The sequence below is a fragment of the Hylaeus anthracinus genome, unplaced genomic scaffold (assembly GCF_026225885.1).
Source record: "Hylaeus anthracinus isolate JK02 unplaced genomic scaffold, UHH_iyHylAnth1.0_haploid 27456, whole genome shotgun sequence".
Taxonomy (NCBI): domain Eukaryota; kingdom Metazoa; phylum Arthropoda; class Insecta; order Hymenoptera; family Colletidae; genus Hylaeus; species Hylaeus anthracinus.
Genome location: NW_026535246.1, coordinates 15381 through 28592, shown reverse-complemented (window position 1 = coordinate 28592; position 13212 = coordinate 15381). Strand labels below are relative to the sequence as shown.

At 43.6% G+C, this 13212-nt stretch overlaps 1 protein-coding gene and 1 long non-coding RNA gene across 2 annotated transcripts; one reads left to right on the top strand and one right to left on the bottom strand.

Annotated features, from left to right (window-relative positions):
- Nucleotides 1–17: 17 nt before the first annotated feature.
- On the bottom strand, nt 18–3644 carry LOC128893412 (Krueppel-like factor 10). The gene is made up of 3 exons (XM_054154323.1): nt 2737–3644; nt 2193–2399; nt 18–1469 (listed from the first exon to the last, which is right to left on the bottom strand). The coding sequence occupies exons 1-3, from the start codon at nt 2788–2790 to the stop codon at nt 606–608; spliced, it is 1125 nt and encodes a 374-aa protein (XP_054010298.1). The 5' UTR covers nt 2791–3644; the 3' UTR covers nt 18–605.
- Nucleotides 3645–7437: 3793 nt separating this feature from the next.
- LOC128893413 (uncharacterized) lies at nt 7438–11526 on the top strand. The gene is made up of 2 exons (XR_008461327.1): nt 7438–8008; nt 9681–11526. It is a non-coding gene; the product is annotated as an uncharacterized LOC128893413 (long non-coding RNA).
- Nucleotides 11527–13212: the final 1686 nt, after the last annotated feature.

Genomic DNA, 13212 nt, shown 5'->3' with positions numbered 1-13212 from the left:
ACAGCGTAACTTTAGCGTTTCTTGTTTTTTTTTCTTTTTTTTTTTTTTGCATAGCCGTTACGTACTTAGCTCATAAAAACTGTCATTGAATTTTTAATAAATACTCTTTCTCGGTCAACGCGCTTATGCATCACAGATCACAGACACACTTAGGTACTTGGTTCACGGACGGCAAAAAAGCCTCGGTTGTTTTTTTATGACTTATCACCGCTCCTCGTGCCTTTAGGGTCCCTTCCTCGTGATCACGCTTCGTGTTAGCTCGTTTTGCACAATCACGAATGCGATACACGTAGAAGTGGCAAGCGGGAAGCTCACTCGTTTTGTAATTCCTCCTGATCCCTTCCGTCGCGTTAATCCATATTTACAATGCGATCGAGAACACATGAAAATATCCCAGTTAGTTTCCACGGAATCGAGGAGAACAATCGTCTACGCGCCCGTGCAAATTCGTCTTTCGATTTATCCATCGAGAGCCAATGAATTCTGTCAATTTTTTTGACGACGGTGGAATAGTTCTCAATCCTGCGACGGGTTGAAGCTCGGTTCGCAACGTTAGATACGGTTCAAGCCTATCACGTGACACTAGATCACTATGCTAGTGGTGCTCAAGCCGCCAATTGCGGTGGTATGATTTGATGAGTCGGCTGAGTTATCCGTGGCGCTATAACAGGGAGCAAGCTCACCCTTAAGGGGGCGGATGCCATTTGTGTAACAGAAGATTGAATCCCGTTCGCAACAACGGACGAAGACCTGTCTCTGGCGTGTCTTTTCACGTGTTTCGCCAAGTGATCGCTTCTCATGAATCTTCTTTGGCAGACGTTACAAGCGAACTTCTTCTCGCCGGTGTGGGTACGTTTATGGCGCGACAATTCATCGCTTCTTGAGAACCGTCTGTTGCAGTCTTCGTACGGGCACGAAAAGGGCCGTTCTCCCGTGTGGGTTCGCGTGTGTGCTTTCAAATGTGACGACTTAAAATAATTCTTGCCACAACCTGGATGCTCGCATTCATAGACGCGACGTCGCGCGACAGATTCTTGCGTGGAGAGACTGGTCGTGGTGGTAGCTGTAGGCGCGGTTACTAACAGAAGAGGTGTTCGCGGTAGGACCAAGGAAGAACCAAGAAGTCCAGTTACCATAATCGGGGCTGGTTTCGGTGCCAATGGATGTAATTTCGGCTGTGTTATCTCGCGATCCGTGTTTTTATTATTCACGATGATCTCTTCTTTTCGCAGGCTCATTTTGAATTTCAAACTCTTCAGAACATTCTCCGGCTCCGTGGTGCTTCGGCGCGTGGTTGGTTCCGACTGCGGGCTGGAGACTGGTGGCTCACGTGGAGTCGGTTGCGAGGTCGTGGTGGTAGTCTTTGGCGATAAGATGGCTGGGCTGTAGGTTCCGTCTCGATTGGCACGCATTATCACCGACGCGCGAGCAGGCTCTGGACTCGGAGGCGGTGTACCATCCAAAAGTAACTAACATAAGAAAAATACAATTTTTAACTTTTGTTTTGCAGCCACTTTTTGGAATGTATGCTTCGAACAATTTAGGATAGGCATTTCACACGTGTACCATCCAAAAGTAACTAACGTAAGAAGAATACAATTTTTAACTTTCATTTTACAGCCACTTTTTGAAATGTATGCTTTCAACAATTTAGGATAGGTATTTCACATGCAATCAAACCAAGGGGAAGGTGTTAATGGAGAATTTATTTTAATGTACGAGAAATTGGTAACTGTAAATTTAACGATATCGTATCTGGAAAATGAAAAATGTTTTTTTTTGTGTGAAAATGTGCAAGTATGTTGAAAATTAAATTTTTAATTGGCAGGATACGTAGTATGTCGCCGAAGGGGCTTCACCGGAGTGCAGCAAGTCAAAAGAGCGAAAACGCATGAAAATGTATCGTTATCGATAACTTGAATGCCATCTACTCGCGATCATGTACGAGTCACGCAGTTAACGACTGGTACCGTCGGAAGGTATCAAGCATCGCTCGAAGGATAAGCGACGAAAATGGTGTAAGAGTGAATGCACGTTGCAAACGGGGTCATCTTGCAAAACAACTCTACGACGCGTGCGCAAACGCACATTGGAGTGGCTAGTCGATCGCCCGCAGAGAAAAAAATCAAAAGGAGATAGGGTTCTGTATTTAAGATGCGCAGAAAGCAATCTATCGACGAGACGGTATTTACCTTCGCCAATTCGCATTGCTCCACGCATCGCATTTTTCGAAGGGGCTCATCTTCCTCCGAATCGGATGGCTGAGGCGTTGGGGGTAAACCAGGCCATGCATTTCCATCGTCATCTTTTTTCGTGTTTATCTCGATGTTCTTTGTTTCTTGCAGTAGCTTGTCACCCAAAAGTGCCGCGACGCTGAACGACGACTGAAGCGGCTCGTTCTGTTAGAAAGAAAACAATTTTCATTAGAAAATACTTAAATACACCATATATTTAATATTCATACACGGAAATTTTCAGAAGATCGCGTAAACGTGTAAACAAATGGGCGTGAAAAATCCAACATACTCGATTAAAGTCAGTAAAAGTGTCTACGAAACAAAAGGTCGGAAGACGAAAGAAAACAAACAACTCGATAGAAACGGTAAAGCTATCAAAATTAAAGAAGAATTAAAGAAGAAGTGGAACAGGGCTGGTCGTTGTTCCCAGCTGGATTCGTATTTCGCGGGCTGCTGGTCGGTCTACGGCGGCGGTACTTTTAATTCGGCATACACTTACGTGTTTGAATTGGGGTGAGGCAGGTGGTGAGAGCGGCGATTGATTCGTATCCATTTTTTGGAAAAAACGTATCGCGAGTCGATGGTACGTTAAAGAGGCTCGTCCGGCGACGGGAAAACTCGGTCTTGCGTATACGGTATTGGCGTGCGAAAAAAGCCGCAAAGGGGACGTAACCGTTGAACGTCTGGTAACGCAATGAAGCTTTCTCAGGTCGGCTGGCTCGACACGCCGTAGCCGTTGTGTGCGTGATCATGCGGCGCGCACCACTTCCTCCAATCCCGTCGAGGGGCTCGCCGTGGTCGGCCAATCGCAACGACCCTGTCAGCCAACGACCGCGTGATCACCGGCGTGCTGTTCACGTGCTCGCGGTCTGACTGAGGCCGTGATCATGACGTCAGTCCGCGTGGCGCTCTCGGTCGATACGTCATGGTATCGCTGCACTCCCCAAGCGTCATGCAGCTTCAACCCTCCTACGCCTCCTACCGTAACTAACCGACTTACTTACTCTTTCTTCGTCTCTCCGCGTTTTCTCTTCCTGCTGACTCTTCCTCGCTTAGTCTGGTCGTGGCGACGTGCAGAATAGAATCGCGGTGCGTCGCGGGGACACACGACGAGCCCCCGAATTGCTCATTTCGCACCCGCTCACCTTTCTTTCCCCCCTTTGTCTCGTTCAACGAGCACACGTTTCGCAAGTGCGCCAGAGAATGTTTATTATTCGCGCGAACGGCCATGCGCGGCTGGTTCGACGATTTCACTCCTGCTTCCTTCTTTTTCGTAGGACGTTTCTTCTTTCTTGCCGCGTCCAACAAGGAAAACACTCCACAGAGAAGTGAACTGCTTTTCCACGAACGCTGTTTTGCATCCTCGTACGTGTATTAGATTAATGATTCCTTGGGCTGACGGCGTTACCTTCCTGCCACGTACATTGTGCCATTTTACAAATCTAACTTTGCTTTGACTCTAATTAAAAATTTCTCGTAAATGTGTATAATTCTAGGTATAATCAAGGGAGAGGTTTGGCGTTTGAATGTATCTTTTTGTGAACTTCTTTGCGGTTAGAGGACCGGCTCTAAGCCAATTGGACCGATTGTTGTTAATTGGGCCTCGTGGTAGGGTAGCTCGTTCTAGTCTTGTCAAGCGCAACAGACCTTGTGCAGATGTAGATTCAGTTAGGCTGTGAATTTAAAGGTACTAGTAAAAAAATGTTCAATTGTACTTCGCGAACTGCTAAGGCTGGTCTACAGCCTTAACGGGGTTTATCATAATTACGGTTTACTCGTAAAAAATAATTGTTCGGCGAGTATCAGTAACTTTTAATTTAGCTTCTTTAAAAGTTATTTTGAGTTAATTGAGCGCGTAATTAAGATAATTTAAATGCCATTTTTAAAGCGGTAACGTAGTATCGTATTGGTTCGTTGCATTTAGATTCCCGGTCGGGTAGTCTGCGTCTAAACAACCGGCGGAGAGCGTCGCGCGGGTAACTAAAAAATCTGTGGAAGCGAGGTCGTCGGGAGGTCGGCGATCAACGAGGAAGCTTCGGGCGCAGTCTGCCGTTAAATATATCGGCCGCCCACTTTGCGACTTGTTAATCCGAATCCAGCTCGGACGCTGCTGGTCTTTGACTCTTCTTCTCCTCCTCTTCCATCATTCTCTTGTCGCGTTGTATTTTTCAACGGTGCCCTCTCCGCGGAGCAAATTGGTTGGTTGGATGGCTGATCAAATGTCTGCATCAGCGGACACTCGGAGCTCCGTTTATTTAAAGCCGGATCGACCGAAAGTATGACGGCAGGTTCGAGGCGGAATCCACGTTTATTGAAAGCAAAACATTATCCAGAAAGTGGATATTGTAGAGACTCTATTGTATTCGAGTCCACCCCATTTCCTCGTATTTACGTCTTTCGCTCGATTAAATATGAAAGATTGATGACGTTTAGGTGTCCACCGTGAATGACAAAATTTCAAAGACCCTTCCGGAGAACCCTTTAACTTTCAAATACAATTTCTAAAAAAGAGTCCAAACAAAAGCTACGTGTCTCAATGGCTACACCGTGGTAACTCTTTAAAGGAAAAAAAAAAGAAATACTTCTTGCTCGTTAAAATTACTCCAATAATCGTTCCGGTATTTTCCAACGACGTTTGGCGTGTAAACGCGGAAATCTGTTCCCAGACCGAGACAATGTGTTAACGCTCTGCATTTCGCGCCAGTACTAAAATAAGTCGGAGCCGCGAGACGATAACCAATAGTTGACTCATAAACAACAGGCCGGCAACTGAGGTTTATTGCGCGCCGCTTTTAATCTAATCACCTGCGGTTACATTGTCATCGGTCTTACTCCTCACCTTGAAGACGCGCCCATCACGGGAATCGTCATTTTCTATTCTGAACACCTTCTCCTCGAGCCTACAATACTTTTCGCATCCTTCGCGTCATACCGTACCGTCGGCCCTAATAACGTATTAATAAGATTGCGGTAGCGAGTACATATCCTTCGATTTTCATCGTCGACGCGATACTAGTCGCGTGTCGTAATATTTACAGCAATTTCCTGCTCGATTCTTCACGCGTAAATAATTAATCATGTACATACGCTACTTTTCAAGATTGCAAGGAATTTAATAAATTATGTAATTCATGATATTTCTGTCCTTTATGAAAAAAAAAAAAGTAAAGTTACTTTTCCTCTGGTTGCTTTCTTCATCGGTATTTTTCTTCTTTAATAGCTCGAGTGTTAAAAATCCAAGTACACGGAAAGATGGGTTTAGTGGTCGCGAGAAGGTAGTAATCGATAGATAAAAATAGAGCTTTCATAATTTAGGGTTTTCCCGTCTTTCGACCAGTGCGTGGCGTGACCCACTTACGACGCGGTGCAACGTCAAAACGCAATTATCAATTTTCTTCAATTGCCACGCGACGGTGTCCGCCCCACTAAGATAACGTGGTTCGACCGTGTTGCTGCCATGCTGGCGAGGCAAAATCACGGGTCCGATAAGTCGACAAATTTTTCAAACAATTTTCGACGCAATTCCTTCCTTGGACTTCGAACGTCTAAAGCCAGAACAAAGAAAAAAGGGTAACGAATCTTCGAGCGTTGCATTTCACGAGGATTTTCTTCTTAAATTAATACAGGCGTTCGCTCTTGCGCAAACAGTGTTTGTTCCATCCACGTTTCATCGATGTTTATTATCCAGAGGGACCTTTATACATGTTCACTTATTTTTTTTTTCTTTTTTTTTTTTTTTTTTTTATTTATTTAAACATTTCAGACCTCGTGTAAGATTTACATCTGCTGTACCTTTAAATATTTCCTTTAGGGCAAGGTGGGACAGTTTTTAAACGTGTCGAGTAAGAATGATAAAAATTGAAACGAACCCCTGAGCCCTTTTTTAATTACCCAGACCTGCTGGAAAAGAATGGATGACGCTGCTGAACGGTTTTAAAAATAAAGTCGGCGACACTTTCGCGGAGTTGACGCGAGGCTGGGTGATAATGGATGCTCCACGGGCGAAGGCGAGCACACCAACGATCGCTGATCACGAGCCCGTTGAATGATTCCCTTGTTGTCTATCGTGAACATTGGAAGCCTTTGAATTCGTCAAATCGGCGGGACGCGTGCTGCTCACGAGAATCGATACAGGCCAATTAAAGACCGCGAGGAATTATTAAAAGCGACGGTCCGTTATACGAGGACCGAGATAAAGCAGTGATGAAACTGTGGGTGTATTTCGCGATAGACGAACTTCTTATGAAACAAATACGGTAAGACCACGCTCGACGCTACCCTGCTCCGTTCTAACTGGCGTGGACACGGTTCCTTCGGTGTAATAACGAGTCACTGGTGGACAAAAACATTCTTATCTAAAAGTTTCTAATATCGAATAAAAGATACACAAAAACTAAGTGTTTAGATTTATCTCGACGAAAAGTTCTATGAAAAATACAATTTGTGCCCGAAACGCGCCATTGATGGTCGCGCGGCGGCCATAAGAAATTTTCTAACCATCGACGGAGCATAAATTGCGGTTACAGCGATAGTGCAACCGCGGCGGGAGATACTGCGCGATAAGATCAAATTTACTAGAAACGCGAGAGAGCATCGTTGAAAGAGGAATTTACATAGTAATATTCCACGCGATTGCTCGCCACGCGTGATAAGGAGCACGTTCAAAAAACGCGAAGATAAAAACACGAATGCCGTGGAAAACACGCGTATGAGGCGAACGATTCTCGATCACGGGCCCTTCTCACCTGGTCGATCGAGAGATCCGCGAACGGGACACGTCGCTACTGGAAACCAATTAACGGGACACGTTCAAATAAGCTGATGTAAATTGGAGCACTTTCAAATTTGGCACATCCATAATACAGTGCTTTGATGTGCAATGGAATATCGAATATGTATTTTTCTACGTGAATATTATATACGAACAGTTTAAATTATTAAGTTCTTGAATTAAAGGAAACTGTAAATGTCAAAAATTCATAAAAAAAAAAAAAAAAAATAAAATAGTAAAGATACTTATCCTTACGGATTTATTTATATCTACGGATAGATAAGTCGTCGCGGAATGTATGTTCCCAACCAAACAACTATCTTGTTTATCTCGAAGAGTTGTCTTCAGCGACACTTACCTTTCGATTAGAATATGATTATGCGATGCTTCTTTTCTCTCCACAATCTTAAAAGTGTTCAACCTGTTAACTGATAAGTTGGTTGAGACGTATATTGTTTCTACGGAAAAATCGACACCTTCGGCTTTTTTTTCAAACTTCGTAGTGGTATAAGATGACGCATCGATAACGACGGACAATTATAAATTGCACAGTAACAAGCGCGTTTAGGTAGCGTTATGCAATGGAATGCTCTATTTTTAAAGACGATTATGACGCGGAATGCTTTTTTCAATGGCTTCGACGTAGAGCCTCGAAATCTTTCATTTCTCGCGAACATGGTTCACGATTTACCATCGACAAATTTTTAAACAATAATTTTACTTCCGATAGGCGATTGTGGAGTCGTGGAGTGTAACCCACGACCTCTAATGTTTTCATTAAATGTTTATCGAGAAGTTGATGGAGTTTATGGAGAATTGGACAAATCCTAGTGAGTGATAAAGGCACTCGAGTAGCGATTCGCTTCTTCAGCTATTTCCAACATTGCGCGACGCTTACCCATCCGATGTTTACTTTGGAACTTTGTTTATCTGGATACGCCTTATCAAGCACTATTGAGAATTCACGCGCGCCGGAGAATTCCTGGTTGGAAATCCATAGGTGAGACTCTTTTTTCGGTTCGTATCCACGCCAAGGCTCGCCTTCGAGACATGCGCGCTTAATTGAATAATGAATTACAAATTTATTTTTAAATATACAGTAGGTGTAAAAAGTATTCGTACACAGATCAATTTCCAAAAAAAACTGTGAAATTGTAATTTATTTACTAATTTTTTATAAACGATGACATTCTATTCATTCTGAGAAATCTCTAGAATACATAGATTACAACAAAAAATTGCTGTTTATGTAAGTTGCGAAATTAACAAGATAAAAACAATTAATCGATAGAAATGTTGAAGCAATAAGTATTCGCACAACTGTTTACGAGTACTTGACTGGAAATTTGATGTTTTCTAATTCGTACGGAGCAATACAAATACTTATTGCTTCTATACTTTTACCCACTTTTCCCATTTTTTTTTTTTGTTAATTTCACAAATTATATTAAATAGTAAATGTTGTTTGGACTATATCATCTATCTTGGAGACTTCCGAGAATATGTAAAATATTATTGATTATAAGAAAAGAAGTTGAGAAAATTACAATTTCACAGAAAAGTTTTTTGGAAAATTGATCGGTGTACGAATACATTCTACACCCACTGTATGTGTGGGTTATACGAGGATAATTGCTTATGAAAAACATTGTCCGCGAGACACGATTGAAATGAATGCATAGCTTTTACGTTACGTAGCCTGTAAATAATATCCAATCCTTCGCATCGCCATCTTTGTTTTCGTTTTCTTTGCTTCTCGATAGCGTCTTCCTTGGCTCGACCTTCGAGGAACCGTTCGGTTGAATTACAAGCGTCTGAACGTTGAATGCAAAACATCGGTGCTGTCTGATTCTGTGCGGAAACTATCATTGCAAATGTTATCGCTTTATTTCTGGCTTCGTTCCCGAAACGGCCTTCGACCGAGCGCGCCATTGGATTGTTTGAAAAGCCGTGTAACGCTCGAGTCAAGACTGAGGCTGAGATTATACGAGTAGTTTATTGTTCGAATGCTACAAATTACCTTCTAGTAGTAGAGTTAAAAGTTCAAATCACATATATGTATATATTAGGTTGTCCGGAAAGTTCGTGCCAATTTTTAAGAAAACTTCAAACGCACATTTGAATTGTAATATACGTTTATTTATATGTATATTTATTGAATTACATAGGTACCATTTTGTTCCACAACCTTTCCACCTTTTAAGGGATGTACATATATATACAGGGTGTCCCAAAAGTCGGGGAGGAGCCGGAAATGGGGGGTAGCTGAGACGATTCTGAACAACAATTTCCTTTGCAAAAATGTCGGATGGGGCTTCGTTAAGGAGATATTAAGAGAAAACCCCGACCAATCAGAGCGCGCGTAGACCGTTGAAGCGGCCGCGGTAGCGAAGGCTACGCGCCGGCGGCCGCGCTTGTACGCGAACAAGTGACTCGACGTGCATCGAAGGACATTGACGCTGCCGTCTAGCGCGTAGCCTTCGCTACCGCGGTCGCTCGGACGGTCTACGCGCGCTCTGATTGGTCGGGGTTTTCGCTTAATATCTCCTTAACGAAGCTCCATCCGACATTTTTGCAAAGGAAATTGTTGTTCAGAATCGTCACAGCTACCCCCCATTTCCGGCTCCTCCCTGACTTTTGGGACACCCTGTATATATATTATTTGTTTTCAGCCATTTCGACATATTCAGACCTGCACCACCTATCAAAAATCAGCATGGACTTTCCGGACAACCCAATACTTGGATCACTTCGAATATTAGGAGTACTTTCGATCATTCGCGTTGATTACTATTCGAAAATTTAATGTTTAAGCAGTTCCATCTTTGAATACTTCGAGATTTGAGTAGTTCGACACAAAAATATTCGAGTGTTCAAATGCGAAGCATTTGGACGAGTGGTCCCGAGCCTAGTTAAGTCATGACTGCATTATTATGGTAGCTGTGCGTGCCACGACGCATGAGAGTTTGTGTACACGGTGCTCACGGGTCTGAAAGCGTGGGGCGTGTCTGACGTTAAACGGGTCAGAGCCCTTCACAGAAAGTATCACGTAAACATCTTGCGACTAAAAATACGTTCAATGGAAATGCGTTCGTTTTTGTCCAACCGTTTTGTTGTCTGGTAGTTTTAATTATAAATGGATTCGACGAACCCTGTGAACTCTATTACATCGTTCGTATAAAAATAGAATATATCGGTAGAAATTGTGGGAATATAAATTTGTCTTCGGCTTGTTTACATCGGCAAAAACGGTGCCACGTAAAAATTGCTTGGACTGAACCGTGCCCGATAGTCATTCCTTTGTATTATATGCGGTTGAAGATAGATCACAGAAAATATCACGGCTTTAGGAGAATAATAATAATATTTTGTGGAAGCATAAAAAAAGCTTCAGCCTTCGGAAAGAGATTATGCTGAGTACAAAAACACTGTTCGTTTGATGTATATGCACGTTCATGCCATCGGCTATTACAGAACCTTGACCGTTTTAGACGATAATCTGAGTTTCCTAGTGTAAAACTCACGTTTCTATTACTTCATCGCAAATCCAGTGAATTAATCATTATATAAAATGTGATAAGAGTTACATATATTTTTATTTATTATTTTTATAACTACGATCGCAAAATATAGATTTCAGGTAGGGGATATAAAATGCATCGCGTTATTCTCAATGAATGACACCTTCGTGGGTAAGTACGATCCCTCTGATACCTATTGTTGGCATCTTAAAAATATTCTGTTTCTATTACCAGGCGAGAAAGAAGAACCTAGGGACTTTTTGAAATACACCATGCCGTCGCAGATGTCGCTAGAGAAGAAGCTGCCTTCTGGAAATTGAGCAGAGCTCTCGGTCGATAAATACTCCGTTCAAAATTTCCCGCTTTCGGAAGCAGACCGCGCGCAGTGGGCGGAGCTAGTTTCCCCTCTGCGCTCCCCACTTCGGTTCGCGTAGTCACGCTGCGTTGGTGGGAGTGGGGGTTGTTTGGTATCGCGTTTGTTTAGTTGCTCGCTGACAGCGGCCGCGGTATGAGCTGTCGTGGTGCGTGTATGCGTTCTCCGTCGGCACTCGTGCGTGGAAAACGCGAGAACCGGCCGTAAACGCGGGTAAGGAAAACAAGGAACGCTTTCGAGACGGCCTGTAAACCGTTCAACGGAAAAGAGAAGCGTTCGCAAGCTACGTACATTGTCCGGTGATCGGGAAACGTTTGTTGTGCCTCAAAAGTGTTTTACTCCCGGCTGTTCTACGCTTTCTTTTTATTTTTATCCCTTGTCCTCGCTTTATATCGTCTCTCGTACCAACCTGTTCCGTCTAAACGCTGATTCTCGTTGCGTGTGCTGTGTCACTTGTTCTATGTCAACGACGTCACGACGATCTGGGACGGAGCAGCAATCTTCATCATCTCACGCGCAGTACCTGCAACGATGTCAAGCATGTCGACGTTGATTTGGTGATGGCAGAACGCAGAGGATGTCACGCCGCAAGCAGAGCAACCCGAAACCGCTGAAACGTGAGTCGTAATCAATGTGACTCCGAATTTTTTCTTCGTCATGCAGCTTACTTTCGTTTCCCCATGTAATCAGTGTGCCGCGTCACGCGTGGCGTGGCGAACCATTGACTGCGGACGACTCACACGTGTGAGCATTCCGAGAACTATGTATTGCCGTCTCGATCGCACGTGTGAGTGATTTAAAAGCCGTCTACTTTCCTAGGCGAGTCATTTAAACGCGCGACTAGTCGTCCTCTACGCATCGAAACGGTCGAGAATACGATGACGCGTATCTTTTCTGACTCATCCTTTGCTTAGAGAAATTAAAACATGTTTTTCGTAGCCTGTTTTCTTTCGGAGTAAATCAAAGTTACGTATAAATAGTCCAAGAAGTGACGCAGTCTAAATTGACACGTTTAGAGAATCCGCCGTGGAACGTAAAATTTTGGTGAACAGGGTCCGCAGTCAATGGGATAAATCGTGTTTGTCGTGCCTTGTGACGAGTTACCCGGAAAAACGGGTTTCTCGACGCGGCGTGTGCTTTTAGCCGGTCGCCACGTTGCTTGACAGGTGATTGGGCGTCGTGGGTTGTCAGGCCGCGTTTCCACTCGCCGGTTTACGTACCGTGCAAACTGTCTCGGCCGATTCGCGTCGCCTGTAATTCCTTCGCATAAAAACAGACCTCGCCGTCCTTTTTAACAGTTCTCTGATCTTTTACAACGAGTTTCGGATCTCTATCGCGTTGTTCGATTGGCGGGAATGTAATAGAGCCGAGTTAATTGAATGTATTTTTATACGTGAAATTTTACTGTTTTTGCTTCGGTGTTTCTCCTCGCGATCGTTCGCGCGTTCGACGTATTTCGTACGATTGTGTATCATTAATGAATTCGATGTTAAGTTATCCAAGAACGAGAAAAGGCCGTCGTCGCTGGACAGGTTCGCTTGTCGTCAGCTTGACAGCTGACTTTACGAGCTCGCGGGTCACGTGGTCGATCACGCATGTAGCGTTCGACCGCGTGCGTACTCCGATACTCTGGAAACCGTCGCATTTCACTTTTAAACGATAGCGATCAGAGTCGATACCTATTATTAATCGAGTTAATCGCCACTGTCTTCCGTGCAATTCGCGTCTCTCGCGATGTGGACTTTCTGGCCTACGCGCTAGTATCGGACCCGTCGCTTCGGGATTAGTTCTGCGCATGAAGACTGTGTAAGGAGATCCAACACCGTACGAAAATTAATTACTAGGAAACTGTTATCAAAATACCGAGCTTAAAGTTATGAATATTTCTACCACTCGCGGCGCGAGTGAGCACAGACTACGATATACATTTGTATACAATTTATCTACAGATAATCTTCAGAGCGCCCTGCGCTTGACCGGCGGTCCATTTGTTATTGCAAAATATGTATGAATTTTTTGAGGCCTATATATTTTTGAATACCTACAGATAGTATTAGGTAGACTGGAAAGTAATGTCGTTTTTTCAGAGCCGGCGTGACCTTTTGCCGGGCCGGGTTGAACAATTTTGCGGGGCCTGAATTCACATTCAAATCGTACACTTGAGTTTTACAACGAGGAATTATTTATTTACAATTGCTATATATTTTGTGTAAGATGAATATTAAACAATAATACTTTGATGATTTTTGTCGCTCCTTTCAATTCAATCATCGCTACTAAAAAAATGTCTTGCATCTCAGCAAAAATTGC

Bases quoted from the DNA above. Each gene is read 5' to 3' on its own strand.
- LOC128893412 (XM_054154323.1), bottom strand. From the start codon at position 2,790: ATGGATACGAATCAATCGCCGCTCTCACCACCTGCCTCACCCCAATTC. The intron at 2,400-2,736 runs GTAAGTGTATGC...TCTTTCTAACAG, and splicing joins CCTCACCCCAATTCAAACAC to AACGAGCCGCTTCAGTCGTC. The intron at 1,470-2,192 runs GTAAATACCGTC...TTCTTATGTTAG, and splicing joins AGCAATGCGAATTGGCGAAG to TTACTTTTGGATGGTACACC.